The following is a 26,567-nucleotide window of genomic DNA, read 5'->3' on the forward strand; positions in this document are numbered from 1 at the left end:
CTTTGAGATATGAACGTTATTCGTCAATCGACACTGGAACGACGCAGATTAACTGAGCCAAAATCTCCATCCAGACTAAAACTCTTGTGTCGGATTTCAAACACCTTTCAGTTTTGACATTACATTTTTACCAACGTGCAAAATTTCATCATCATCATCATCATCATCATCTCTGGAGCCATATTTGCTCCCTTTTTATCTTTACCGCAGGCAATTCCCCAGAGGTCGACCATCACTGCCATACGTAGGGCGGCAGCAGGATGTGCGAAATGTCCCTGACTGCCAAATGCGTTCCTCCCAAAGGAGCAATCTCCACACTGGAGACGCACAAGCGCACGATGCATCATGAATGGGAGGTGTTTTGCATTTACCTTGCTAAACCTGGGAAATGTATCCTCATTTGACATTGATTTTTCTCAAAGTCAACTTGCTCCAAATCAACCATGGATTCGCACCACTTAATACATTGTGTATCAGTATTTTTTTGGAGTGACCATAGTTGACTAAAGAGCTACTATTTAACGTGACCGGACGTTTGGTCGACGGACGTTTGGTTGACGGACGTTTCGTCGACGGACGCTTGGTCCCCGGACGTTTTGTCGAACGGACGTTTGGTCGCCGGATTCATTCGCTTTCAAAAATATAATCATGAGAGAGAGAGAGTTTACTGTTGAAAGCGATCAACCAGGTAATCTCTCGCTCTCAAATTTATAATCATGAGAGAGAACTGTCCGTCAACCAAACGTCAGTTCGACGAAACGTCCAAGGACCAAGTGTCCGTCAACCAAACGTCCGTCGACCAAACGTCCGTCGACCAAACGTCCGGGTACCCTATTTAAAATATTAGTGATCCTACATAATGTTGAAAAAAATGTCGCTTTTCAGTACAATAAATTGTATATTTGAGATGACAAAAATCATAAAATACACATAACATTAACTCCAAAAACAATCAGGAGTCCTTGTATGCTGGTTTGGTGGTGTAAAGGGGTCGTGGCTGAGTAAAAATGGATTATAAAACAGATGTAAGATGATGTTCATAGTAAAAATTTGGTGTTTGTGTTCAGATATAAATGTTTTTGACTAGTTCAAGTCTGATTTTATGAGCTAATAGTCTCCAGACGAGGACTGAAATGTTTTCTGAGTCAGTTGAGATAATACAATATATTAAAAATCCTATTCAACAATATTTATCATCTGTTGTTGATATCCGAGCATGTCAGGACCCCCACACAAACCCTACACCATGGGATAACCACTTAGCATGATCTTTCAGGTGCGATTATCGGCATACGTTACGTGAACCCCGTTTTCTATCACCCTGCCGCTTTTAGTTGAACTTAATCGTCTGTTACATTTTATGGTACATACGACATGATTATCTTCACGCTGCGTCTGCGCTTCTTTGTAATCACAGCCTGTCCTCATGCAGACAACAGCTGGTGAAAAGTGACCCCCCCCCCCCCCCCCCCCCCCTCAACGTCCTATAGCAAAGTGTGACAACACCCGCGTCATCACAGCATGCTCTCGCCATGCCTCTTCATTGGGACCCCTTGCACACAGCACGCATTGAGATTCGGTGTACAAGATGTACTTTGTACAAGAAATTCTGCCTGGCAAATAGAATAATGCTAAATTGGAGTTGGAACTGCCCATGGGCTCACTTATTTAACAATACAGTAATCCCTCAAATATCACGGATAATGTAGACCAGACATAATCGAAAAACCATAAAGTAGCATCACCCTAATATTAATACATACATACTACAAAAAACACAAGTACAATTACGTATTGACATTATTGCGGTAGATGTTAATTACGGTCGAATTCTGATGAATAATTTGCTAGCCTATTGAGCTACACTAGGCGAGTGATTGTTAATCTTTATTAACCCAAGGCACACCTTTTATTGTGAAATTCTCTGGACACAAAGAAGATAGGTCACAAAAAGTACATAGCGTCACTTTAGAAATTGAATTTATTCTGTTAGAAGCTAACTTAATTTACTCATCAATTGAACTGCCATCGTTTTAAAGAAGAGTATAGCAATGTTATGCAAGAAAAACAGAAACGCAATGAAGTACTAAAGTTATATCTAATGCTCTAAGGCAGTATTCGAATGGGTAATTTTTGCCAGGGGAAAAAAGTAGGTGAGCAATAATTTGGACACCCTGCATTAGATTATGCAGGTCTACTTTATGGCATCATCGTGCATCGTGTTCACATTTGTAGACTTGAATTATTCCAAACAATGTTTGGATGGCGTTGGCAAGTTGTGCAATAGTTGCACCTGGGGCAGGACCTCTCTCTAAATCCCATGCATGAAATGCACGCACACTCATCATCTCGGTGGGCGAGTAGTGGGCGCTATGACTAAGCCAAGGTTGGCCATGTGCTGGAAAATAATCCACTGAAAGCCAATAACCCGCCTGCTCACCCACCATCATTTCATCACTCAAACAGCATGTGATCATAAATTAGTTACTAAATGAAGCACGGATGGACAAAGTGTAAAAGTTGTCTCCAAAAAAGTCAGAAACAAAGTCACTACCAAATTTTCCAATTTTCTGTTTTGGAGTTGTTTTAACTCATCGTACAGTCATACTACCCCGATATACATAGTTCCTACCCCCAGTAAAACCCGATGGTTTTATCCCAATAGAAAATGCTGGTTAACTTCTTCGACCATTTACACACAAAAAGATAACAAATAGTGTAGGTGTTGCTAGAACAGTGGTGTCCAAACTTTTCTCTGCGAGGGCCGCTTTGAGAAAAATCGAAGCATGCTAACTTGAAATCCTACTTTTTTTCAATACTTCTTAAATAGATGACCAGAATTAGGTGAGAAAATGACATAAAAATCGCTTTTAAACATGTATTTTAACTATTAACTCATTCATCATTAAGTTTTCCCCCCATTCAAATGGATTGGGCGTCTTTCACCGTCAATGGCATTAAGTTATGATGACTCAATACCACTTTTCCCAGTTGAAATGGACATAGTATATTCCAATATGTATTTTCACTAGTATAATTGAAATTTACACAGTTTTCTAAAATTTCTTCAAAATATTTCGACTTTTTAAATGACTAGCATCCTCTAGTGTTAAAACCGCAATGTGCAACAGTATTTAGGCTGAATTTAAGCTTTTGTGCATGCCAAATTCAATCATATTTTCATCCGGGCCAACAAAAACGGGGAAGTTGTGGTTTTGGCAATTGAACAAACATGCACCCGGGAGACTATCTTCATTTTTATCGTTTAAAGTACGGTGACTGCCATCCTGGGTGTTAACTCGATTCCCGTACAGTAAGAGTTCATTCATCTGAAAGGCGAGCTTGTTAGCGAGTGTCCAAACTGTCTGGCTGAGGAGACTCCTCATTGGGCGCCGGGGGAGTAAATCCACCCCGACAAATCGCTGGAGCACGACGAGGAAATGACTGAGAGCAAATCAGAAGGGAGAGAGGCCAGTATGGAAACGGAGGTTGTGTCGGGAATAGAAAAGAAGCAAAGATGCCGTCTATTTTTAGAGGTGTGTGTGCTTCTACTCTTCTTTTTCCTCCCTCTCTTCTCTCCATCATTCATTTTCCACATTCCTCCTTGGCACGTGCAACAGAGGCTCAGGTCAGCTGCGAGTGTCCTGAATAGCAATAAGAAAGAAGAAGAAGCAGCTGCTTGCTGGCTGTGTCTTCTTTCTCCTTTCTGCAGAGACTTAACAACCCGGGAAGAAAACGTCTGCTAGGGCACACTTGTGAGGAGGACGCGTCCCCACGTTGACATTTCTACTGTAGCGCCGTGAAGGTGACGGACACCTCGCAATCTGTCACTTGTCGAGTGGTTAGAAGATTTTGCTGCGATTGGTTGTGGCGTAGTGCCTCTTTTTCTTAGTACCGTATTTTCACGACTATAAGGCGCACTTAAAAGTCTTAAATTTTCTCCAAAATAGACAGGGCGCCTTATAATCCAGTGCGCTTTATATATGGACCAATACTAAAATTGTTATCACGATAAAATAAAATAAATCAGTCGATAGGGTACACCAGGTCTCACATTTAAGCTGGTGTATGTTTTGCCATGCTTGACTGCGTCTTTAAAAACGGTGCGTCCTGTGTCTGTAAAATACAGAAATTACACTCGTTACTGACACTGCGCCTTTAAATGCGATGCGCCATATAGTCGTGAAAATAGGGTATCTATTTTTTTTAATAACTGATTATGTTGAGTGGGTGGGGTATTTAGTCTTAGTCAAACTCGGTTTAGTCCGTGGGTCACGTTCATGCTAACTAGATCTCATGTGGGCCGGACCATTTTATTTTTAGAGGGCAGAAGCAGAAGCGAAGTCAGCTTGTTATTTCCTTCTTAAATATTTGATATTTGACATGTGCCAGTATGTCAAGTTTGGTATTTTAAAGTTTTTCCACAGTTACAGTGGGCCATATATTGTCATTTATCCGTCCTTCCTTCAGTTTCTTGGTTTCTATCCGCCTTGTCGAGCTGGAATCAGCAGGTAAATATCCTGTCTGTCTTGCGTTATACCCACACACGTGCAACTCAGATGCGCACAAGGGAAATTAATATTTGGAAAATTATTCAAGGCCAAAAGATTCTACCCTTGACCTTCCTTTTTGTTTGTGCAAAGTCAGATGAGATTATTACAGAGCGGTACAAAATGAGATCATTTTGCCAATTTTCATATACAGGAGGACTGAGTCAAAGATGGAAGCACTGTTAACGGCGTCCATTCCTACCAGTCAGATGGAAAATATATTTCTATATGAAATTTAAAAAAAGATATCACAATGAAATGGATGGATTTTTGTATTGGGTTTTAATCTTATGATTTTTCTGAACGCAGCCCTAAGATTAAAAAAAAAAGTTTGGACCCCCCTTGCAATAGAGCAAGGGTGTCAGACTCGGGTTGGTTCGCGGGACGCTTTAACGTCGACTTGATTTCACGTGGGCCATTTTAGATATAATATTTAGATTGTTTTTATAAATAGGTTAAAGGAACTGGATTAAAAGCCCTGAATATTCCGTTTTATTATAGATTTAAAACAATGTTTATTTTAGCTTTTTAAAAATATATTTTTAGATTTTACAAAATGATTTTTGAACTAAAAACACAGAAAAAAATGATTAAAAAATTACAATGATTGATTTTAAAAAGGGGAAAATCAGGAAATGTAATGTGCTACTATAATCATTTTAATTTGATCCTAAAACAGAAAGTCGGCACTCATGATTTACTTTCCCGGGCCACACAAAATGTTACGGCGGGCCAGATTTGGCCCTCGGGCCGCCACTTTGACACAAGTGCAATAGAGAAATCTCCTATGATTACATTATTTTTATTCTCTCAACTGGAACTCTACAATTTATTTTTTGAAAGCCTTACGCAACCCACAAAACAACTTACGAAGCCATACAAAACTACGACGTAGACTTGGGTCCTTCCGCGTAACGGTCGCAAACGGGTGGGTTTGCGGTGTTGTTGTTGTTTAGTCCCCAATAACGCTATGAGTCATAAGTGAATCATTTCACGCAGGAGGAGGGATGACTGTACTCTGCAGAGGGGTCTGAATATGTTGCACTTTCCCCACTATACCCGTCATCTCTTTGTGAGGATAAAAGCCGAGTGAAGTGGCACTGCGCTCCCAATCCAACTCTGACGACTTCAAAGAGAGACCAGAAGGATGTGAGAGTAGGATGGAACCCAAGGGGGGGGGCGGCATGGACCCCTGTGAGAGGTCCATATCTAACACACGAATGTGAGGAACTTATAGTTTTACAGTGCAGGTGTGCTTGGTGCATCAAAGATCGGAAAGTGAACAAAAGGGAGGATTGGGGTGGTCGTGGCAGGAAGTAGAAAGGGCTTGCAAAATAAAAGCGGTGGAAAAAGGGAGGATGGAAAGGGAGAGGATGGCAAAAAGGATGCTTAGTGGGATGAAAACAATGTCGGGAAGTGTGGAGATGCATGAAAGGCTGCAAGTCTGTGACAAGATATCTTATTGCTGTTGACTTTTGGAGGCTGCAAATATAATTCGGGTTTTGGCAATGGAGCGAGGCGCTGGGGAAATGTACACAGGCACAGATTTAGAGCACAAGTGCGTTGCCATTTCTGGGATGAAAACTTTCATCGGAAGAATACTTGTTTTGCTACTTGGTGGGGGGTGGGCGCCTATTGATGATTACACTGTCGGATTTTTCGTACTAGTCGAAAAGGAGAAAAAAAATGTAGAAGTCTCACTGGAGTATAAGTCGCGTTTTTTTCCGTGTTTTTTCAGAAACCAGGAACAAAAAATGCATAAAGTAACAAGAGTAAAATGGAGAACAACAGGCTAATTAGGGATCTGTTAACGGAAGCATTTTTCAGATAACTAAACCCTTAAAAAAAATAGTATAAGGTTGTCGGTGGTCCGAGAGACAAAAATACATGTACACGTCGCAAGTCCTGCTAAATTATGTAAAATAAATAAATAAAAATTAAGCGCGATTAATAGTCCAGGAAATAAATATTATTTTATTCATTATCTGGTCCCCTTATCCTCACAATAGTGTCTTTTGTCATGATTGACATCCTTGTGGCAGCATTGCTAGGATGAGCATTCATTCACAACTCCTGACCAGGGTTTTTCCCTGTAATCATTCACTAAATGTTGACCCGGAATTAAATGTCCAGACAAAGGCGAGTCGGCCACTATCTTAAAGCCCAGGCTGTCTTTGACCCTTACATAATCCAAAGAGACAAGACTACGGGCTCCAGCTGTGGCAGACTTTCACATCTTTTTGCCTGTGTATCATTTCACAAACTCAAATTCGGATTCAGTGATGAGAAAAGTTACATATTTTAACAAAGGAAATCCTCTTAAACAATGAAATGGAGTCATACGCGAGTCTGGATTATATTATCATGTCGAAGATGATGGGAAATGCTCATCGTTTACAGTTTTTTATGCTTTCTTGCAGATTGCAAGACCAGCCGATCAATAGCACTCTCTTGCGAGGATGGTTCGATACCTCCTTTAATAACGTTCGATACCGATAACCCCAGTGCAACTCGCAGTATCTAACGACGCTGATCTAATAAGACTTTTTGTCTCTTATCTCTTTTTTGTATATTTGTTGATTAAGATAACCAGTTGCAAGGCATTGGAGAAACGTGATTAAATAAAGGCTGTAACTCCGAAGCAGGCGTGTCATCGATGCTGATAGTCTATAAATATCCCAAATATATCCCAAAATATACCTAGGTACTTTTATTTGAACTCCTGAAACTAACTTTGAAGAACAATGAATGTATTTATGTAAAAGATAACAAAATGGAAAAATTGTACTCAGATTTTTTGACTCAACTAATGGAGGGTTGCTGTTAAGTATTAAGTATTTCCTTCTAGTGCACAGGTGTCAAAGTGGTGGCCCAGGGGCCAAATCTGGCCCACCGCATCATTTTGTGCGGCCCGAGAAAGTAAATCATGAGTGCCGACTTTCTGTTTTAGGATCAAATTCAAATGGTTATAGATGTACATTAAATTTCCTGATTTTCCCCTTTTTAAAATCAATCATTCCCATATTTTCAATCCAATTTTATTTCTTTTGTGTTTTTAGTTCAAAGCGCATTTTGTGAGATCTAAAAATAAATATATAGATATTTTCCGTTTTCCACTTTAATATTGAACATAATTAAAACATATATTTTGTTTCCATTTGAAATGAAAAAACATGATTAAAAGAAATGTTCCATTACTAAGGAAAAAAAAGCTCAAATAAAGTTGAAGTGCAATGTTGGCTAAATTTAAGCATCATATTCAGCAATAGTCATGCGAGCCAATAAAATATCGACAACGTCCAGATATATTTAGTTTTTGCATCTTAATACAAAATACTCTACTTAAATAAGAATATATTGAACATAAAAATCTTCATTAACTCATCCACTTTGAATGCAACAACAACATGAGTGTCTGTCGGGAGTGAGTTATTTTTGTTGCTTAGTCTTCAGGGACTGAACAGAAATAAATTATATATGGCCACATACGCTGCTCATGGGGTTTTCTAATGAAGAAATAGCAGGATACTAGCACTATTGACTGGAGCGAGCATGTGGGATGCAAACCCCTCTAATTGGCATTTAGGTATTGACCACGGTAAATATGGACATGTTGGATTAGTGTCAAATGTACATAGACAGGAGGCAAGAGGCCACGCCCGCTAAACACGCTTGGATTAATATGCATGTTTTCCGACACGGGGAGCAGAAGTAGAAAAGATTTCTTTCTAATCTTGTAATTATTGATCCTCTCCCTTTTGATCGTGCTCTCTGTTTGCTAATCTTTGGGTTACATATTGACATGTTACATTTTTCATCATGTTGGAGGAAAAAGCTGATTTATGACGTGTTAACATTGGAAAAGGAAGAAAAAGATATTGATGGGAGCAATGTTCCCTCTAATTTTTTGTTTGTCTGGGCAGAATGACAACCTCCCTAAGCACACTGAGTACCAGTGTGAGCAACATCATCATTGCTCGCTATGGGCACACACCAGTATCATACCTGCCATAAGCAGGTGGATGTCTACTACACATAAATGATTTCGTAATAATAAAATGTAATGATTAATATCTATGAATGGGCGGCCCGGTGGATGAGTGGTTAGCGCGTCGGCCTCACAGCTAAAAAAAAAAAAAATTGGGATTTTATTTTGTGCGCTCCATATGATTTGCTGTGCGCAGAGAAGACGAGAGTAGTGCGCAATTGCGCGTGTTTAGAGGGAACATTGGATGGGAGGTTATGGAGATTATAGAAGTAGTGGTACAGATGTACAACCTAGGTTTAAAAAAAAATTGCAATCAGTTGAATGGTGGAAAGTCAAAACTTGGATAAAATGTGAGGATTTATAGGTTGATTTTTTGGGGGGTAAAATGCGAGTGATATTATGTTTCATTGAGAATAGGTTGGAAGTAGTATAGAAATATAAATAGTTAATTAAGTGTTTAATTCCTTTATTGGTACAGAATGCAGATTTTTGATAAATATGCTTAAGTTGTAAATATATTTTTAGTGTGTGTGATTTAGACATTGTATAGGCTGTTTTGGTTGTCCTTTACTACAGAATTGAATTTTATATACTTTCTAATTCCATTTAATGATCTTTTGAAAGTGCAATTCTAGAATGTGCAGGTAACAAAATATTATTGCAAGCATAAACCCGTTTTAGATTTCCTACAATGATTATTTAATGTATTTAATGTTAGTTATCCGATGACTTGATTAAGCACTAACACGCACGTCGCCATGATGACGTCAAGAAGTGGATGGTCCGCAAATCAGTGGGCAGATCAATAGCATGGCTTACTTGTTAATTCTGTTTATTCCTTGCTTCATTAGTGAGTCTCACCATGAGGAAAAAGCTGCGGCTCTCACTGTGCAGCACCGACACCCCCCCTTCAAAGTGTGAACAGCACAGTTCCGCTAATAAAGGAACATTGGCTTCATGCGTAGCGGCGATAGAGCTTCTTCACGGAAGATACGTCACGTGACCTGTAGCTTCACGTGAATTATAATCTAGCCGTGGAGAAGGCCATCTGACTTGAGGGGATCGCACTTATGAGCATCTGGCGAGGCGGCGTCTAATAAATAATGTAATAATAAAGACATCGGCAGGAAGAGGCGCTCCCATCGGACCATCGCTTAAGACGGTGGCGCTGATGAGGTCGTGTGTGATTTAACTGCGAGCTTTTCTTCATTTTTAGCACTATTTGTGTGAACTTGGGTGGTTCTCCGCAGAAAATGATACATAACCAAAGTCTAATGTTCATCCTAGGCTGATTACCAGCCAATTACAGGCCGTGAATCGGTAAACAGAGTCATACTCACATTTACACGGTTGGCAATTAAGTCTCCAAATGCATGTTTTTTGCAATATACCAGAATACCAGTACTTTAAAAAAATCTACTTGAACAGGTAGAATATGCTGTACAGCAAAAAATACTCCATAGTGAAAACTGATATTTAAACTAAGAACTGAGAAGTATACAGTAATATTTGAAACCCATAAAAATAGTTTCGAATTTGATACCCATTCTTTGCCGAATGTCAATAGCGTGTCGCCAGGTTTGGAGTATAAGGTATAAAAAATTAACACTAAACATCAATATTTGTGACATGAAAAGGCCAATAATGTTAAATAATGATTAGATTTTTATGGCGAGGCTGCTGAAATGTGTTGAGGTATGCACATATGTCATTTAAAAAAAATGACAATTTTATTTATTGTTGGGTTATGTACTGTACATGTGACTGTTTCTCAGCTCATAATTATATTTATTGTTGGGTTATGTACTGTACATGTGACTGTTTCTCAGCTCAAGGAAGGGAAAGGAATAGAAATGGCAGACACGTACGGGGCTTTGCTTTGGTTTGCGGCAAATCCGGGATGACACCGGGGGACCAGTTACGTCCAAGGCGATCCATATTGACACATGTGTAAGCACCAGAATGCAAAACAGTACACTTAAATTCATCGACCGGAGAGAATAATAAGAGCGTGAAACACCAACAGAATAGGTAGAGTTGAGGATTAATGGATCCACGCAGAAACACAACCCAAAGTGGCTGCCGGGAGAATAATTATTGAATGCCTGTTCGTAATCCAGATGTAAATACGAGTGGACGGGTGGTGTGTAGCCAGATCCCTTTATGGGATAATGGAGCGTTTAGTGCTACACATGATTGCGAACACATCTGAAAATGAATTAAATAAGTGCTTTAAAAAAATAGATAAATAATCTCTATACATTTAATCTTCTTTTGAGTTTCAGCATGAAACGTGAAGTCGACGCATTTATGTAAGTAATGTAGCAGATCAAAAATTTCAATTTTTGTGACATCACAACCAGAATTGATGGCCATGTTTAGCTTTTTAGCAACAGCTAGCTAGTTTAGCATTCAAGCAGAACAACAAAACAATCTGCAGCTTTTACTGGGTGTGATATCATCTTTTGTTTGGATTTTTTTGTGGGGAGGAGCTAGGCAAGGAACTCATTAGGAATTAATTTCATTATTGAGCCTTTTCCTGTCATTTTTCGGACTGATTTGTGTTCAAAATTGCTGCTATCAAGTCACGTGCGCTAGAATTTCATAGCACTTTTAAGCCTGCAGCACCGAAACCGTCATTAAGAGTGCAGACTCGGGCAATTAGTTCTCATTAGTCGGCATAACGCTTGCAGTCCAAAATGGCAATGAGAAAATTACCTCAAGTTTTTGGGTTTTCTGGCTACATCCAAATGCCTTCATAACACTTAAAACCAGGGTAATTTTTGCCCTCCCTGCCTCGATGTGCTTTTGTTGACACAACCTTGAGGCGAACGGACGTCGCTACCGTCCTCATCCGTGAGGAAATCAGGCCAACACCTCTGCTTGTCCATCCATTTTCATTAGATGCTAATGGCTGGAGTAGAGCAGTGGATGTGCCACGAACGGAGCGAGGCGAGGCGAGCCTGAGTGGGAGAAAGTGTGTATAAAGCTCCCGTCCTGAAAGGACTATTTAAACTAGCAGCCACTGTTCTTAACCAAAGAACTCCCTCTGCTCTTGTTACATAAATCCCAGTGGTAACTATTAAGTAGATGAGCGCAAGCTCGTGTTTACACGGTGACTTTACGACATTCATGAGCAAGAAGGACGAACAGACGTGGCTGATAAAAGCATTTCGCTCCTCTTGAGTTTTTTTTCAGTTTTTTTTTTCTCCTGACCGGGTCTGGTTAGAGTGGGTCGTCGCCTCGACTTCTGTCTAAAAAGCATCTGGCATCTGCCTGACCCAAGAGCGTAGCCTTCCCATTGAAGTTTGACCCAAAGCCTCTCCAGAAGCGGCGTTCTCTCTTGCGTGGCGTGCCGGGTTTAGGTCAGGGGAAGGAGGACGTTGAAAGGGAAGAGAGGGGTTGTTTGGAAAAGCTTTAGTCCAGAATTTTGAAGAAATATATTCTACTAGGGATGCTTTGTTTTGTTTCATCAAAGGAATTTAAGATAGGACTTTGTTTTAAACATTTAGATTCAAAGTGGCACTTTCACCAACACGTCGCATGATAAACACAACGAGTCTACTCGTTTTTTGTCCTTGGATTTGAAGGCTTTGACAAGATTAAATCATTTAATTTGAGTACAAATCTCTGATAATGGGACTTTTAGGTTTTAATACAAATCACTAAATTGAATTCAATGCTAATGTGTTGAAAATAGTCTGGTATGATTACAGCTTGAAAAAAAACGCACCGAAGGAGTGCATAATCTGCAGCGGATTGGACGGATAAATCCAAAGCATCAATATTCAATACCGCTTTATCAATAATACATATCACAAGAGTTAAGGTGAAGATGCATTAATTATACACAGGGTTGCATTTCATATTCTAATACAATGTATCCTTACCCACATGGAATGAAAGCTCAAATTTTAGGTAATGGCACAATTTCCAGTCGGTGGGTAGGAAAATCATCACCATCACGGAATCAGCGAACGTACTTTTCTGTACAGTGGGGTTGTTTGGAAAAGCTTTAGTCCAGAATTTTGAAGAAATTATTCTACTAGGGATGCTTTGTTTTGTTTCATCAAAGGAATTTAAGATAGGACTTCATTTTAAACATTTAGATTCAAAGTGGCACTTTCACCAACACGTCGCATGATAAACACAACGAGTCTACTCACTTTTTGTGCTCGTGAGTCTTAATTGTTGTTGGATTTGAAGGCTTTTTGACAAGATTAAATCATTTAATTTGAGTCCAAATCTCTGATAATGGGACTTTAGGAAGTAATACAAATCACTAAAGGAGGTCTGCATTTTTATTGTTGGAATTGTATGAAAATAGCTGGCTCTCTTGTGTCTGAAATGAAACAGGCGAGCAAATCTTTCAGGCTTTTTTTCTGAAAATGTTCCAATGAGCAAGCCGTTCTTAATTTTCACCAATTTATATAATTACCACCCACATAGTTTCTCCAACCGTGACTTGGCAGCCAGGCTGGAAAAGATTTGCCAATTTCAAGCCGTCCGTCCCTGTCCTACCCAAAGGTAAGCAGAGCTACATTCAGTTTTAGCTGAACTGCCAACTAAAAACACAAAAACCAAAAAATACCAAACAAAATTGAAAAGACACAACCATCCCGTTCTTTGGTTATGCTTTAAAAATGCTCTATTTGTGCCATAAACCCACCAAATCCCGTACCATGCTGACAGCGATATTACCTTGCACGCAAGCGCTATAAAAAAGCGCCGATCTTTGATATCATGCTAAGTGTATCCACTTCCCGCTGCGCGGGAGCAGATGGAACGATGGCGCTATTTGGTGGGTGAAGCGGGCAAAATGGCAAAAATTGACGGCACGCCCGAGTCCTGTGTATGTACAAAGAGAAAATGTTCGCTTTGAACATGGCGTAAATTGTTGAATGATCTATCTTATCACGTATAGAACGCCGTAATAATGGGGATCACACTTCATTATGGATCCCTCCCATCTTGTCTTTAGGTTTTACATGCCAGAAAGTCAGACTAAAATGGATCAGCCCTTTTTTTGTTATCTTTTTTGTGGATAATAAAGTCTGGGCCACCGGGGGATAAAAGGCATCTTCTTTTGGCAGGAAAACTATTTTCAAAAGTGGTTTTATCCGAAATGTATGGAAGATAGCAATCAAATGAGTCCCGCGCATACTCTTGTGTATCATTTTGTCACATTCCAGTTTGTACATTTGCATGACACCTCAAGGTATGAAATCTATTTTCCAACCAAAGCTCAATCGCACGTTATGTTGTCAAAATGAAATGTGGACGTCTGGGGCAACCGAATGGGATAATACTTCAAATTCGATAAATACATTTCAAAAACCCATTTTTTTTTACCCGATTCCATTTCCGATCGCATCTAAGACATCTCTACTTCCCTCCAAAAATATTACAAAGCTGTTACCAGATGTTATTGCCTTTTCCTTCATCTTGATGAACATATTTAAACCCAAGAAATCAATCAACATAATCAAACCCACCCCATGTTGTAGTAGAGCTCCGAGGGTTGAACGTTGCGTCGGATTTTAATGGGTTAATTATAATCTATTTGATGTAGGGGAGCCGGGTGGGATTAAGGGCGTCTCAGCACCGCGTTTCACTCCCTTCACTTCCCTTTTTTTCTTGCCTTTCTCAAAATACACTCCGAAAACACTCGTACATCCCCGCGGTGTCGTTTCTCCTGCATTAATGCAGAAAAACCAACATTGTTAACTATGTCAGTTCTTGTGCAAACAGTCGGTGCACCTGCAAGGCCCCTCCCTCCAAACACACCTGTATAAAGCTGTATATTACAGATTACTATGACTAAACTATGACATCCCTCAATGCTAATGTGTTGAAAATAGCCTGGTATGATTACAGCTTGAAAAAAAACATGCCGAAGGAGTGCAAAATCTGCAGCGGATTGGACGGATAAATCCAATGCATCAATATTCAATGCCGCTTTTTCAATAATACATATCACAAGAGTTAAGGTGAAGATGCATTAATTATACACAGGGTTGCATTTCATATTCTAATACAATGTATCCTGACCCATATGGCATGAAAGCTCAAATTTTAGGTTATGGCACAATTTCCAGTCGGTGGAATCAGCGAACTTACCTTTCTGTACACGATCATGTTGGGGGATTCGTCAGCCACCCCATTGGTCCCCTGCCCGCCGCTGTTGGTCTGCGCCATGGTCCGGTAGAAGTCGCTCGCTCGCGGGAAATGTCAGGTGCTCCTGTGATAGGCAGGACGAATATTTAAGTCCGTTGGAAGCACAATGGAGGCAAAAAAAAGGGCTTTGTTTCCCTGACCTTGCCCGGCAGCCGACGTCATACAAAAGATCATGTTTGGACATATTTGACATTTACATGTGGACCAAACGTGCGGTTCTTTTAGTTGCCTGTCCACCTGTTCGGATGACGTCACACAAAGTTGTGTGTAGTTGTGCATTTGTGTGTGTGTCGGGTCAGGAGGCCGCAAGGTGAAATTTGGAGAAGGCAAAAAAGTTGAAGCAGGAAATGCAGTGCAAACATTTTGCCCACGGGGTGTTTTCGCTCCAAGTGGCTTTTACAATTCAATGTTCTTAGCGCTTTGTTTACGTTCCAGCATTTGGGTCAACCCTCTCTAGGTTTTGAATTCTAAACAAAAGCAAGACTAGTCTAGAAAATAGTACAGTTTTTTTAATTCTGTCACCACTGCTAACTAATGTCATTATTTCCTATATATTTTTCTGATAACTCATTTTAGCGTATTTGACATGCATTGAAATGCCAGTCTTGGACAGACATAAGAATGGTGCTACAGTTTATTAGGGAAATCGCTATAATAATTGAAATCCAACGTTATTGCATTCTGATTTCTTTGTGCATGAAAATAGTGCAAAAATGTCTGCCTCCACAATTAAAAAAGGCTTTTCCCCTTTTCCAAGGATTCTCCATGTGATGTGGGATATGTCTGCAAATGCACACTATGACTTTGATCACAAACTTAGCATTGCATTTCAAAGCTTTCTCTCCCTTTAGCACTATCACCCTTTAACATAGTACATCCTTGACACCAATTCCTCTTCCGTGACATTTTATGGCCTCTTTTCAGACACAGGCAAAAACAGCAAATAGACAAATTTCCCCCAGAACAACAAAGGCCGCCGACTGTGCAATTGTACATTCATCCCTCCACACACTGGTCTTCCCGTTCAGGGTGGCACTGGAACCTCCCTCAAAAAAAGACAGACTCGACCCTAGACCGGTCGCCAATCAATCGCGAGGACCATTTATCAACAAATCCCCATTTCCACCACCGCTTGGTCTAAAACGTATTCAACACAGCCAGCACCCAAGTCAGCCAAAAATACTGTTGATGCACCACTTTGCAGTCATTTCCCCCTTTTTTAACCAATGTGGCAGAAACACCCTTACAATTGCCAAATCTCAAAAACCCCGAACTAGGAGCAGATGCTGTAGAAACAGCAGACAGTCCCTGGAGGAGCTACTCCACAATGCAGCTTAGACGACAACCACTCGTGGGCTCACATCAACAAACGTTGCGTGTACACGCTTCTCTTCCGTTATTTATTTTCCCCGCATACTGCATTCATGCTTGGATATCAAAGACCCCCCAAACCCCCCACCCGCCCCTCGCTCCACGCACACGCACGCGAGTGTCGCATGCAAAAGGGAGAAGAAGAAAAAAGGCACCAAGTGTCGCTTGCACGCGGGATGCTCGTGCATGAGGCCGCCTTGCGCGTCTTCGGCAGCACCTTGGACAGCGACCAACAACGCCCCTGGTCCGCGAGTCGACATACATTTTACGGGATGGGGGAGGCAAAAAAGACGAGGGGGGGACGGCAATGAGAGTGGGGAGAGGCTCACCTGAGGAAGGAGAGGAGAGAAAAAACCGAGCACCCCACCCCCCCTCTCCCGAGGCGAGCGGGACCCGTGGACGGGGACGTTCGCGGACCCCAGCTGGCCTTGAGCGTCGTCAAGCGGCACGCTCGGGAACACCAGGCGGGCTCATCGGCGTCTCCAGGAGGCGGACATTCATCGGACAGCTCGCTCAGCGACTCCCTTGCTCTCTCGCTGTCTCTTTTCTCTCTCTCTCCTCCACTCGCCCTCTTCCCCCTCGCTCCTTCCCTCCCTCGCCCCGTTGCGTTCCGTTCCGTTCTCTCTCCCCGCTTATGCCGCTGCGAAGCACGCGGACGCGCACTCTCGGGGCACCGCGGACGCGCATCGATCCAGAACCAATCGTGGACGGAAGACATGGTATCCCGTTTTGGTTCTCTTTTTTTTAGCCCCCTTGACAACCTGCAATTCTAGGGAAATGTTTGTCGTTAATTAAACTGGCCTATATGTTGCAACGTGCTGTTTGTCGTAAATTACAATTTTACAAATTGTTTTTTACACAGGAAGTTAAATTTTCGAGGATATACATGGTTTCATCAAATTTGAAAACAAAGCAAGGAATTTGCTCAATTTCTCTTCCCTGTGTCTTCAAATATTCCGATATTTATAAGGCTTGCAAGTACAAATGACCCACTTTAAAGTTTCACTAATTCACAAATATTATCATAAAGCATAGTATAGTTTAACAATACTATAAAGGTTTCACTTTTTGCATTTTTTTTAATCTATCAGAACATGGATTCAAAATTAGGCCAGTGAGTAGATGTCTGCTTTCTCAGATTAAAAATGAATTGCGTTTTACAGTTCTAAAAAGATGAATAGGTTTATTGTAGCAGTACTACATACTCCACGTAATACAACGCTTCGGCCTCAACGTTCAGAGGTCGAGGGTTCACTGTGGAGTATGCATGGTCTTCCTGGGCTTGTGTGGGTTTCTCCAGGTACTCCAGTCTTCTCCCACATCCCAATCACATGCATGCTAGGCTAACTGGTCAATCCCTCTAAATTCCCCCTAGCTATAAGTGACTGGTTGTGTCTCATAGTGCCCATAATGAGCTGGGGTAGGCTCCAGCACCCCCTTTCCCTGCGACCCTTGGATAAGCGGTTCAGAAAATGAATACAATGCAGTGACTCTCGACGAAATTAAGTCACGCATGGGCAAAATGGATGGAATTAATTCCACGGCGGTCAACTCCATTATTAAATTGCATCTTGTCTTTATACAGATTATTATGGTGATTAACATAAAACCGTGCTATCCGACTATTTTTCCATCGTATTCGATCACATACCATGACATTGCAAAGAGTCAAATGTGGCATCCATTGGTCAAACAAAATAATCCTAACAGGACAATATCCAAAATCATGCTTTATTTAGAATTATGAGCAAATAAAATGAGCAAAACTTGGCACCTTTTTGAGCACGTTGCTGCTCTGTGTACGTTGACCTACATTGTATTCGTAGTAAAAGGCTAGGGTGTAAAATATAATTGGTTCGGTCGTAATTGTGTGAAAGCAGAGAAATGTTTCCGTTTCCATGACGACCAGAGGAGCGCTTGGGATGAAACAAAAGGAGCATCTAGTAGATATTGATAACCATTTACGTAACATTGACCTCCGTGTAACATATTCATAGAATTTACAGTACAACATTAGGTAAAGGCCCGGTAACGTTGTGGTTACCACGACGACCAGGGCAGCGTGAAGGCATGAAATCAAGTAAGCGACTACGAAATATTGACAACTTGTCAACTGTGTTTACCTTTATCGCTTACATGGAATGCGGGTGCGGGATCCATAATAATCGCAAATTGCTCAAGTTGTTGTTTATGCATTTACAATTCTAATAACATATATGGTAACGTCAATCATCATACTGGTTTAGAATTAAACCTTTACAGCCTAAATCACTAAATAATTGGCAAATTTATTTTTTATTTTTAAACTCTGAGCCTTTAATTGTTGGGGGAGAAAAAAATCAATCCCTCCTCTGACCTGTAATAATTATTTATTGATAACTCAAATGCTTACTTGACTTAGATGTTGAAAACTAGTCAGTATGTCAAATTGGCAGATTCAATTCATACTGCTGCCAGCCTTTACAGCACAAGTGTCAAAGTGGCGGCCCGGGGGCCAAATCTGGCCCGCCGCATCATTTTGTGTGGCCCGGGAAAGTAAATCATGAGTGCCGACTTTCTGTTTTAGGATCAAATTAAAATGAAGAGTATAGATGTATATTAAATTTCATGATTTCCCCCTTTTGATTTAATAATTGTAATTTTTTAATCCATTTTTTTCTGTGTTTTTAGTTCAAAAATCATTTTGTAAAATCTAAAAATATATTTTTAAAAAGTTTAAATAAACATTGTTTTAGATCTATAAAAAACTGAATATTCAAGGCTTTTAATCCAGTTCTTTTAATCCATTTATTTAAAAAAATCAAAATATTATATCTAAAATGGTCCGGCACCATTTTGTTCTGACACCCCTCCTTTACAGGGTCGAAAAATTGGACGAGACTTCAGAAATAAAAATGAATCTCCCGCACTTGCACAATACAAACACCATCATTGTAATGACAAATCCTAATTATTGTGATGGAATGTTTTCCTATCACGGGCAGTAACTTCCTATTAATAAAGAAAATACTCCGATCGCCATCCAAATGAAATGCAGTAACATCATTAAAAAAAATCTCCTCTTTCATATTATTTTGCAGACTTGGACTCATCCAAAGAAAAATGGCTGAAACATTTTGCAAAGGGAGTTGATTAGGTTGTTCATCAAAGCGGCATCAGATAGCAATTACTGAGAAAATATTTTGTGTTCAGTGAAGAGGAAATGGTGAGAATATCATTCCAGTTGAGCGATGCGATCCAGACACGTTACATTGCAGATGTGACCTATCTAGTGTGTGCGTGTATGTGTGTGTTTCTATTTGTAGGTGTCTATGTATCATCCCTATCCTCTTGTACCCTCTGCTCTCTCTGAATGTAAGCTTTTGACCAGGTGGACCTGAATATATTCAGCCAACCTGGTTTTCCCTCTGAGCTTCAACACAGGCTCACTAATGAGGATTATTTATCATTTGAGGTGAGGGAGTCTCTCGGTTTGATGCCTGAGGCCTTCAATGGTAATTTTTCTGCTGTAATGCCCGTTATGGAAAGTATTAACATTAGATTATGATGACTATATGTTTATATAAAGTCCAACTCTTACCATTATATAAACATTAGGCATCATAATCCAAGTTGGATTTTAGATTATAATGTCTATATGTTTATATAATGGTAAGAGTTGGACTTTATATAAACATATAGTCATCATAATCTAAAGTCCAACTCTTATGGGTTTTTTTAAACACCAATTAAATGATAGAACCTTGACAGAGTATTCAGAAATGAAGACGTAAGACTCACAAAGATCCATAATTATTGAAATTGTGCCCCCAAAATTGTTTTATGTAATGTTGCCTGTAGCTTTCTTAAAATATGACATTTTTGTACATCAGGGTAAAACTAAACTAGCACTTTAATGGCCTGCAGCTAATCATGAAAATATTGACTATGGCTCGCACAAGAAGCTTAAATACCGTCTACATACATTGCATTTCTGAGCTTTAACTCTAGATGGATTTAGTCACTTTAAGATAGAATTTCTTCTGTAGTCTAAATACTTTTTTTTTTAAATTACACGCCCTTGTTCTACATGTAGAATTTTCCATATCGAATTTGATCTCATTAATTTGTGCGGTCTCAACATTTGAATGCAGTTCTGTGTAAGATCAGTTGGTTTAAACGCATACTAATGTGTCATCATCAGCGCCGGTTTTCTCAATTCAATAATATATCTGCTTCGAAGGTCACGCATGAATCATAAAAAGGTATTACAGGCCGAAGCATCAAATTTTAAAGACCTCTGCGGCTGCAAAGGCTGTTAAAATGGATGTCTGTACAGCTTTGCTCACAGTCAATCAGTTTAGATAGGCCAGGTGGGGAGGGGGAGGGGGATGGGGGTGATTGGGGAATGTGTTTGCTTGACGTGCATAGCGTTGTAAGTTTTATTTATTTATTTTTGGAGGCTTTCATTGTTTGCAAAGGTTGTGGTTTTCAGAAGATAGACCCTTAAATGTGTGTAAGAACAGGTACCAGGACACTCGGTTGGTAAAACCACTGAACTGATGAGCTGTATTTTCACCTATATAGTATAATGCAATAATTTAAGAAATATATATTTTTTTTTACACATAGGTGAGTATGTGTGTGTGTGAGTACAAGGTGGTTCACAAAATAAACCCAAAGCAAACCTTTTCACAAAACTGGTATGCTTCAAGTGCAATGAGGGGATTGCCGTCAGGTGCTTCTCGTAGCACAACCCCCGTTGATTCAATTTAGTCTGCGTCTGTGCTGGATGGTTTGGAACAAAAAGCTGCCTCCACCCACAGGGGCCCAACCCCCGTTGATTCAACTTTGTTTCCGTCTATGCTGGATGGCTTGGAAGAAAAAGCTGTAACTGCCCTGCCCCCGAAGTCCGCTTTGCCCACCCCTGTTGTAGACTGACGAAGCCAGTCTTAGACTTTTTTGGACTTATTTAAAACATCAGTGATCAAAACTTGTGACCCTATTGACCCATTGAAGAGCGCCTTGACGAAATTGAAGCCTTGGACATATGAAGATGTAGCATTCTATAAGACTAGGCATTAATTAAACAGAGGTGGGCAAACTATTCCAAAAAAACTGCAATGGATGTGTTTTTTTTTAGTTTCCAACCTCTAGAGCAGTGGTCCTTAACCTGGGTTCGATGAGCCGGTCCTAGTCAAAACACATCGACTCATTATGTCTATTCGCAATAACATGCCCTGCTTGACCACCACAGGCTGCAGATGATCATGTGACATTGATTGGCTAATCAGGGCTGTGAGGAGTTTCTATATCTTGAATTTGAAAAAAAATCATATTTTATTTTACACGAAAGTAGGGAGGAAGGCACGGTGGGTGGCTAGGTGGTTGGTGTGTTGGCTTCACGGTGGGGGACCTGGGTTCAAATCCAGGTCGGTCCACCTGTGTGGAGTTTGCATGTTCTACCCAGGCCGGCGTGGGTTTTCTCTGGTTATTCCAGTTTACTCCCACATTCCAAAGACATGCATGGTAGGCTGATTGGACACTAAATTGCCCCTAGGTATGGGTGTGAGCGTGAATGGTTGTTTGTCTCCTTGTGCCCAGTGATTGGCTGGCCACCAATTCGGGGTGTCCCCCGCCTCTGGCCCGAAGCCAGCTGGGATAGGCTCCAGCACCCCCCGCGATCCTAGTGAGGATAAACCGGTTCAGAAAATGAGATGAGATTAGGTATACTATTGCATTGAGGTTTAAGAACGTTGCCCCTTTAAGTGTAGTTTTACCCTGCCAACTACAAATCCCACAATGCACCGGGCTTAAACAAAAACGCGGAAACAAAAGCGAACCAGTTTAGTCTTTAAACAATTCCTTCTAGTCGCCCCCAACTAGTGATCGTATTTACTCGTTGACAGCAGCCGGTTTTCGACACATTCTCTTCTCACGCGAAAGGCTTGTCATGGCTTTAAAAAGAATAAATAAGGTAATCTTGTTCCTTTTGCCTTCTTTCTTATTAGATGTTTTGTGTGTCGAAAAAGCTCGCGAGGAAACGTCTTTAAAGCCGGTTTGTCACGCACCATGATCTCCGTGTTGATTGAATATAAACGTATGGGTGAACGGATTCAATGTTTCATAATTAAAGGGTAAAATCCCTGAAATTAGCCCTGATGTTATATTTAATGGGCTTTTGAAAGGTCCATCGCGAATAAGCTAAGTTGGTGGCTAGCTAAAACTCGGCCTTTGGCTAAAGATTTAAGGCGTATTCGGTTATACTTTTAATTACTATTCGTCATTTGTTATTCTTAACGTTGAGTTTCGACTAGATCTGAAAGTAGCACAGAAATTCCTCTTAAATTGTGTTTATTTTTGTGTCTGTAGGAACTGAGGGATTTACAACGGGATCCTCCTGCTTCATGTTCGGCCGGACCCGTCGGAGAGGACAGTAAGTCCACACAAATATTTAACTTATCTTTATTTTCCAGGATATTTGTTAGGATTTTACAACACTCACAAAACCACATGTGAAAGATGTGTCCTATTTACTTGTGTGATCCACATAATATAGCCTCGGTTCTTGTACTAGCCCATATGACAAAGTGTAGCATTAATGGCATAATCATAGCAAGTTCATATTCACATACAGATAACATGAAATGTAAACAACTACGTAACAGTTCAAAATCAAATAAGCTCACTAAATGTTTTTATTAATCACTTTCAAGGCCCCCATTATTAAAATAAGTGACCTAAACTAACCACAGTGGTGCTTCCCACATAGCAGCTTCATTATCAGCTTTAAAACAAAAGACTTTGGCCTAGATAGTTCCAAAACATACCAATCCATGGCATTAGGGGGCTTGAATCACAAAAATGTGATGTAGATGTACCTGCAGAGCAAAATGGCGTCTTCCATAGCGCCTACAGTAAGAGATGTTTTGGTCATCATTGTCCTTTGTGTCAAATTATACATGGTGAAGACTCAATTTACTCTAAACTGAGATTCAAAATACTTCATTTCAAACTCAATCTATGATTCTTCAAACAATCTGGTTTTAGCAAACAAGGGTGCTGAGGATTCCTGAACAGTCATAACAGATTCTGTTATGATATACTAGGCTAATTTTTGTTACGTCTTTAGGAAGTGTAGCCAGCATGAATCTTCTAATTGGCTCCGAACTGCAGTTGCCGGGCTGCTATTTCACCGCACTGCTCTGATTTCTATTGATGAGCTGCGGGCAACGGATAATAGGCTCCCAAAGCTGCAAATCCCAAATTTTCAAATGCACTTGCTGACTTTAAGCCGAGCAAATCCTGCCACCGCATGCTGTCTTAGAAAGTGCGCTGTGTTTCCACGGTGTCTTCTGCCCTTGGAGAAATGGTGCAAAACATGAAAAGATGTAAAAAAATAATTCCTAAACGTGACCTCATTAACCATAATATGACATCGGGTCATACCTACTTTCCACTAGTAAGTACAGTAAAATATTTGTAGTATCACATGATCCTGCAACCTGCTAGGCAGGTTTTTCCAAAGTTTATTCTCCACTTTTAAGAAATGCCTTTAGCAATCAATGAAAAGAGAAACTGGAACCAGGTATACTTTGTTTTGAAAGGTTTTTTTTGTCCGAACATTGAGCCAAGTAACGACAAAGTCGGAGCGTTCACATTGCTGTCCAACCTTGCGGCAAAATTGGAAGCATTAAAAAAAGCGGTCACGTGGCGTTAGCTTTCAGACGTCATGTATTTTAACTCCTCCCCTAAATGAAGACACTTTGCAAAAAACAGCTTGGGAACTTTTGTCTGTCGATGTTTAACAATTTTTTTTCCCCGTAGTGTTCCATTGGCAAGCCACCATTCTGGGACCGGTGAGTTTAGTCTAGATTTTTGTTGTTTCCCCATATTCTTCTGGATGTGTTGATAATAGGGCTTTATGTTGACTTTAAAGCACCCCCATTTTGCCTCTTCTGAATGGTTTAGCCTGGTATTCTCGGTGGCAACCAAACGATTTTTATCAGAACCTGTTCTTTTGTCATGACTTTAAAAGATGGCAGATGATAGCAAAAAAAAGTGTGCTCTCTGATGACCTGTGTTTTATTTTCCATCTCAGAATGACAGCCCATATCACGGAGGGGTTTTCTTCCTCTCTGTCCATTTTCCCACCGACTACCCCTTTAAGCCACCTAAGGTAAATTTGGAATCTCACTGTTTGGGAAAAGTATTTTTTTCTGTTTTGTTTTTTGCAGTTTTTAATTGTTTTCAAGTCTTGATGAGTCTGTGACATGCTTTTGAATATGGAGTAAGGGTCAAATGTGATTATATCAGACGTTTTCGTAAATAGCGGCTTTATTTATTTATGCTTATTCCTCCAACAGGTGGCTTTTACGACAAAAATCTATCATCCGAACATAAACGGCAACGGCAGCATCTGCCTCGACATCCTAAGGTCGCAATGGTCGCCTGCTCTCACTGTATCCAAAGGTTTGTTTACATTTGGTCTTAATACGCTAGTGGGGCAAAAATGCTTTCAAAAGGGGAGGTCGGAAAAATATTTAAAAAAAAAAAAAATTAAAATAGATGCCCAATCCAATTTGACAGTATTTCCACATAGTGGCCACCTAATTTAGATGCTAGGATTTTATCAAGGCCAATCAAAAGCAAGTATCTGTCTTTGCCCGCCCTTACAAGTCATGTTATTTAATACTCAAAGTCTCCTGCACTAGCATTCTGGGGGGAATATAACCGAAAAGTCAACTTTAAATTGTTCGTCTAACTATATTGTTGTATGTTTTTTTTCTGTATTTCTTCTGACTGAGCACATTTTTTGTCTTTTCTTTTACATTCCAGTGCTGTTATCCATATGCTCTTTGCTGTGTGATCCCAATCCCGACGACCCATTAGTTCCCGACATTGCGCACACGTACAAATCAGACAGACAAAAGTAAGTGTGGAAAACACCGCCACGTACTTTAATTAAAGTCAGTCCAACTTCTTTCCCCATTTTCTACTCTTAAACTATTTCTCTGTTGTGTCTAGGTACAATGAAGTTGCTCGAGACTGGACCAAGAAGTTTGCAATGTAAATTCAAGTAAAGTTTTCAACCACAACATTCCTCTCGACAGGTCAAGTTTTCCTTTTTTTTTTTTTTTTGAGAAAAAACGAAACCTTAAAAGAAAGACTTTTGCTACGCTGGGAGCACTTTCACTACTCAAACTTGACACGGCAAACATATCTTGACTGTTAAATTCACTCTGATTGCTTTGAATTGGAATTATTTTGTTATTATAATTATTAGCGAGTATGCTGATACCTCATTTAATTTTCTTTTAAGAGATTTATATATATATTCAACCAAAATGTTCATTTTACTTTACATTAAACATGGAAATCTGACTTCTATTTGATTTTGTTGGCCAAACAAAACCGCCTGTATCCTCTAGTGTGAACACTAGGCGGCGTCCTTAAGTTTTACTACACATACTTTGGTCCATTGCAAACCTTTACAGTACAATGTAGAGCTTGTTTTTATGAAACGTCGAATATTATACTCATTTTTAATGAGTGGGGTTGTTATTGCTTTTCCGTAGCCCTCGAAAAGACAACATGACAGGCCACATGAAACAAATTATTTTCCCATTAGAGCGCATTATGTGTTTATAAGCCTCAAATATTTTCCTGAAGTCATCTTGCCCCAACTCTACATGAGGAAAAGACATCCTCTTAAATGGATGATGATAGTATGTTAAAATACACAAAAAAATGAAAATATTAAAGGGAGAATCATGTTTGGGAATTTTCCTGTAGTTGCCCTTCAAAAACAAATGGAAGGATTTTTCTTTTTTTTAAGAAGCATATTTTCTTGGGGCAATTTTAAAGATGTAATTTTAAGGTCACATGACCTTGAGCAGGTATGCCACAATATCACATGAAATCAAACGAGGCCTTAAATCACATTTAAAGGCGCCATTAAGAAGCGACGTTAGGGATATTGCAGTACTTTTCATCAGTTTGCGACCCGTCGGTGGCTCTTTTTCACTTAGTGTAGGCATGTTTTGTTTTGGTTGAACTTTCCGCTAGTGCTTCCCCTTTCGCCCTTACAGGATGTGGATTGTTTCCTCTACAGGCCAATAAACCAGTTGCGTGGTGGGTTTGCATAAGTAATCGGAATTGAAAGATAATATGCACTGTGGATTTGAAGGCAGTACTCTAGTGCCCTGTTTCAATATAATAGCCCATTTTGAGGTCCATATAGCATGACTCATTGTCCTTTTCCAATCAAATAAGACAATTCCCAAATGTGCTTTGCTGAAACAATACTTTATTAAAGTTTTTGTACACTAGTAAGAAAAGTTATATGCTACTCATGAGGGAAAACAAACCCACGCAATTTGACATCTGTTGTCTGTACAGAGTGAAGGGGCCCGATTAGGGGTGTCAAACTCCTTTTTTGACGCGGGCCACGTCGTAGCTAGAGTTTCATTTGGAGTGTCGTTGGGGCCAGATAACAACTA

General features: G+C 40.1%; 2 protein-coding genes across 6 annotated transcripts in view; one reads left to right on the forward strand and one right to left on the reverse strand.

Moving 5' to 3' along the window:
- The window catches only part of rgs7a (regulator of G protein signaling 7a), a 39,624-nt gene extending 22,958 nt beyond the window's left edge, over positions 1–16,666 (reverse strand). For 3 of the 4 annotated variants that reach the window (XM_077612643.1, XM_077612642.1, XM_077612645.1), the window contains exons 1-2: positions 16,416–16,666; positions 14,659–14,779 (exon numbers count right to left, since the gene is read on the reverse strand). In XM_077612643.1, coding sequence (XP_077468769.1) covers positions 14,659–14,736 — 78 coding nt within the window. In that variant the 5' untranslated portion in view covers positions 14,737–14,779; positions 16,416–16,666. Of the gene's footprint in view, positions 1–14,658; positions 14,780–16,241; positions 16,386–16,415 lie in introns of those variants that run through there. The other variant, XM_077612644.1, reaches the window with a different exon arrangement.
- LOC144084325 (ubiquitin-conjugating enzyme E2 D4-like) overlaps positions 1–25,449 on the forward strand; it is a 46,639-nt gene extending 21,190 nt beyond the window's left edge. Inside the window, exons 1-7 of one of the 2 annotated variants that reach the window (XM_077612647.1) lie at positions 21,870–22,042; positions 22,438–22,501; positions 23,893–23,924; positions 24,167–24,244; positions 24,432–24,537; positions 24,904–24,997; positions 25,093–25,449. In XM_077612647.1, the coding sequence (XP_077468773.1) occupies positions 22,019–22,042; positions 22,438–22,501; positions 23,893–23,924; positions 24,167–24,244; positions 24,432–24,537; positions 24,904–24,997; positions 25,093–25,138 (444 nt within the window). In that variant the 5' untranslated portion in view covers positions 21,870–22,018 and the 3' untranslated portion in view covers positions 25,139–25,449. Of the gene's footprint in view, positions 1–21,869; positions 22,043–22,437; positions 22,502–23,892; positions 23,925–24,166; positions 24,245–24,431; positions 24,538–24,903; positions 24,998–25,092 lie in introns of those variants that run through there. The other variant, XM_077612648.1, reaches the window with a different exon arrangement.
- Positions 25,450–26,567: the final 1,118 nt, after the last annotated feature.

This window comes from Stigmatopora argus, chromosome 11 (genome assembly GCF_051989625.1).
Source record: "Stigmatopora argus isolate UIUO_Sarg chromosome 11, RoL_Sarg_1.0, whole genome shotgun sequence".
Lineage (NCBI taxonomy): Eukaryota > Metazoa > Chordata > Actinopteri > Syngnathiformes > Syngnathidae > Stigmatopora > Stigmatopora argus.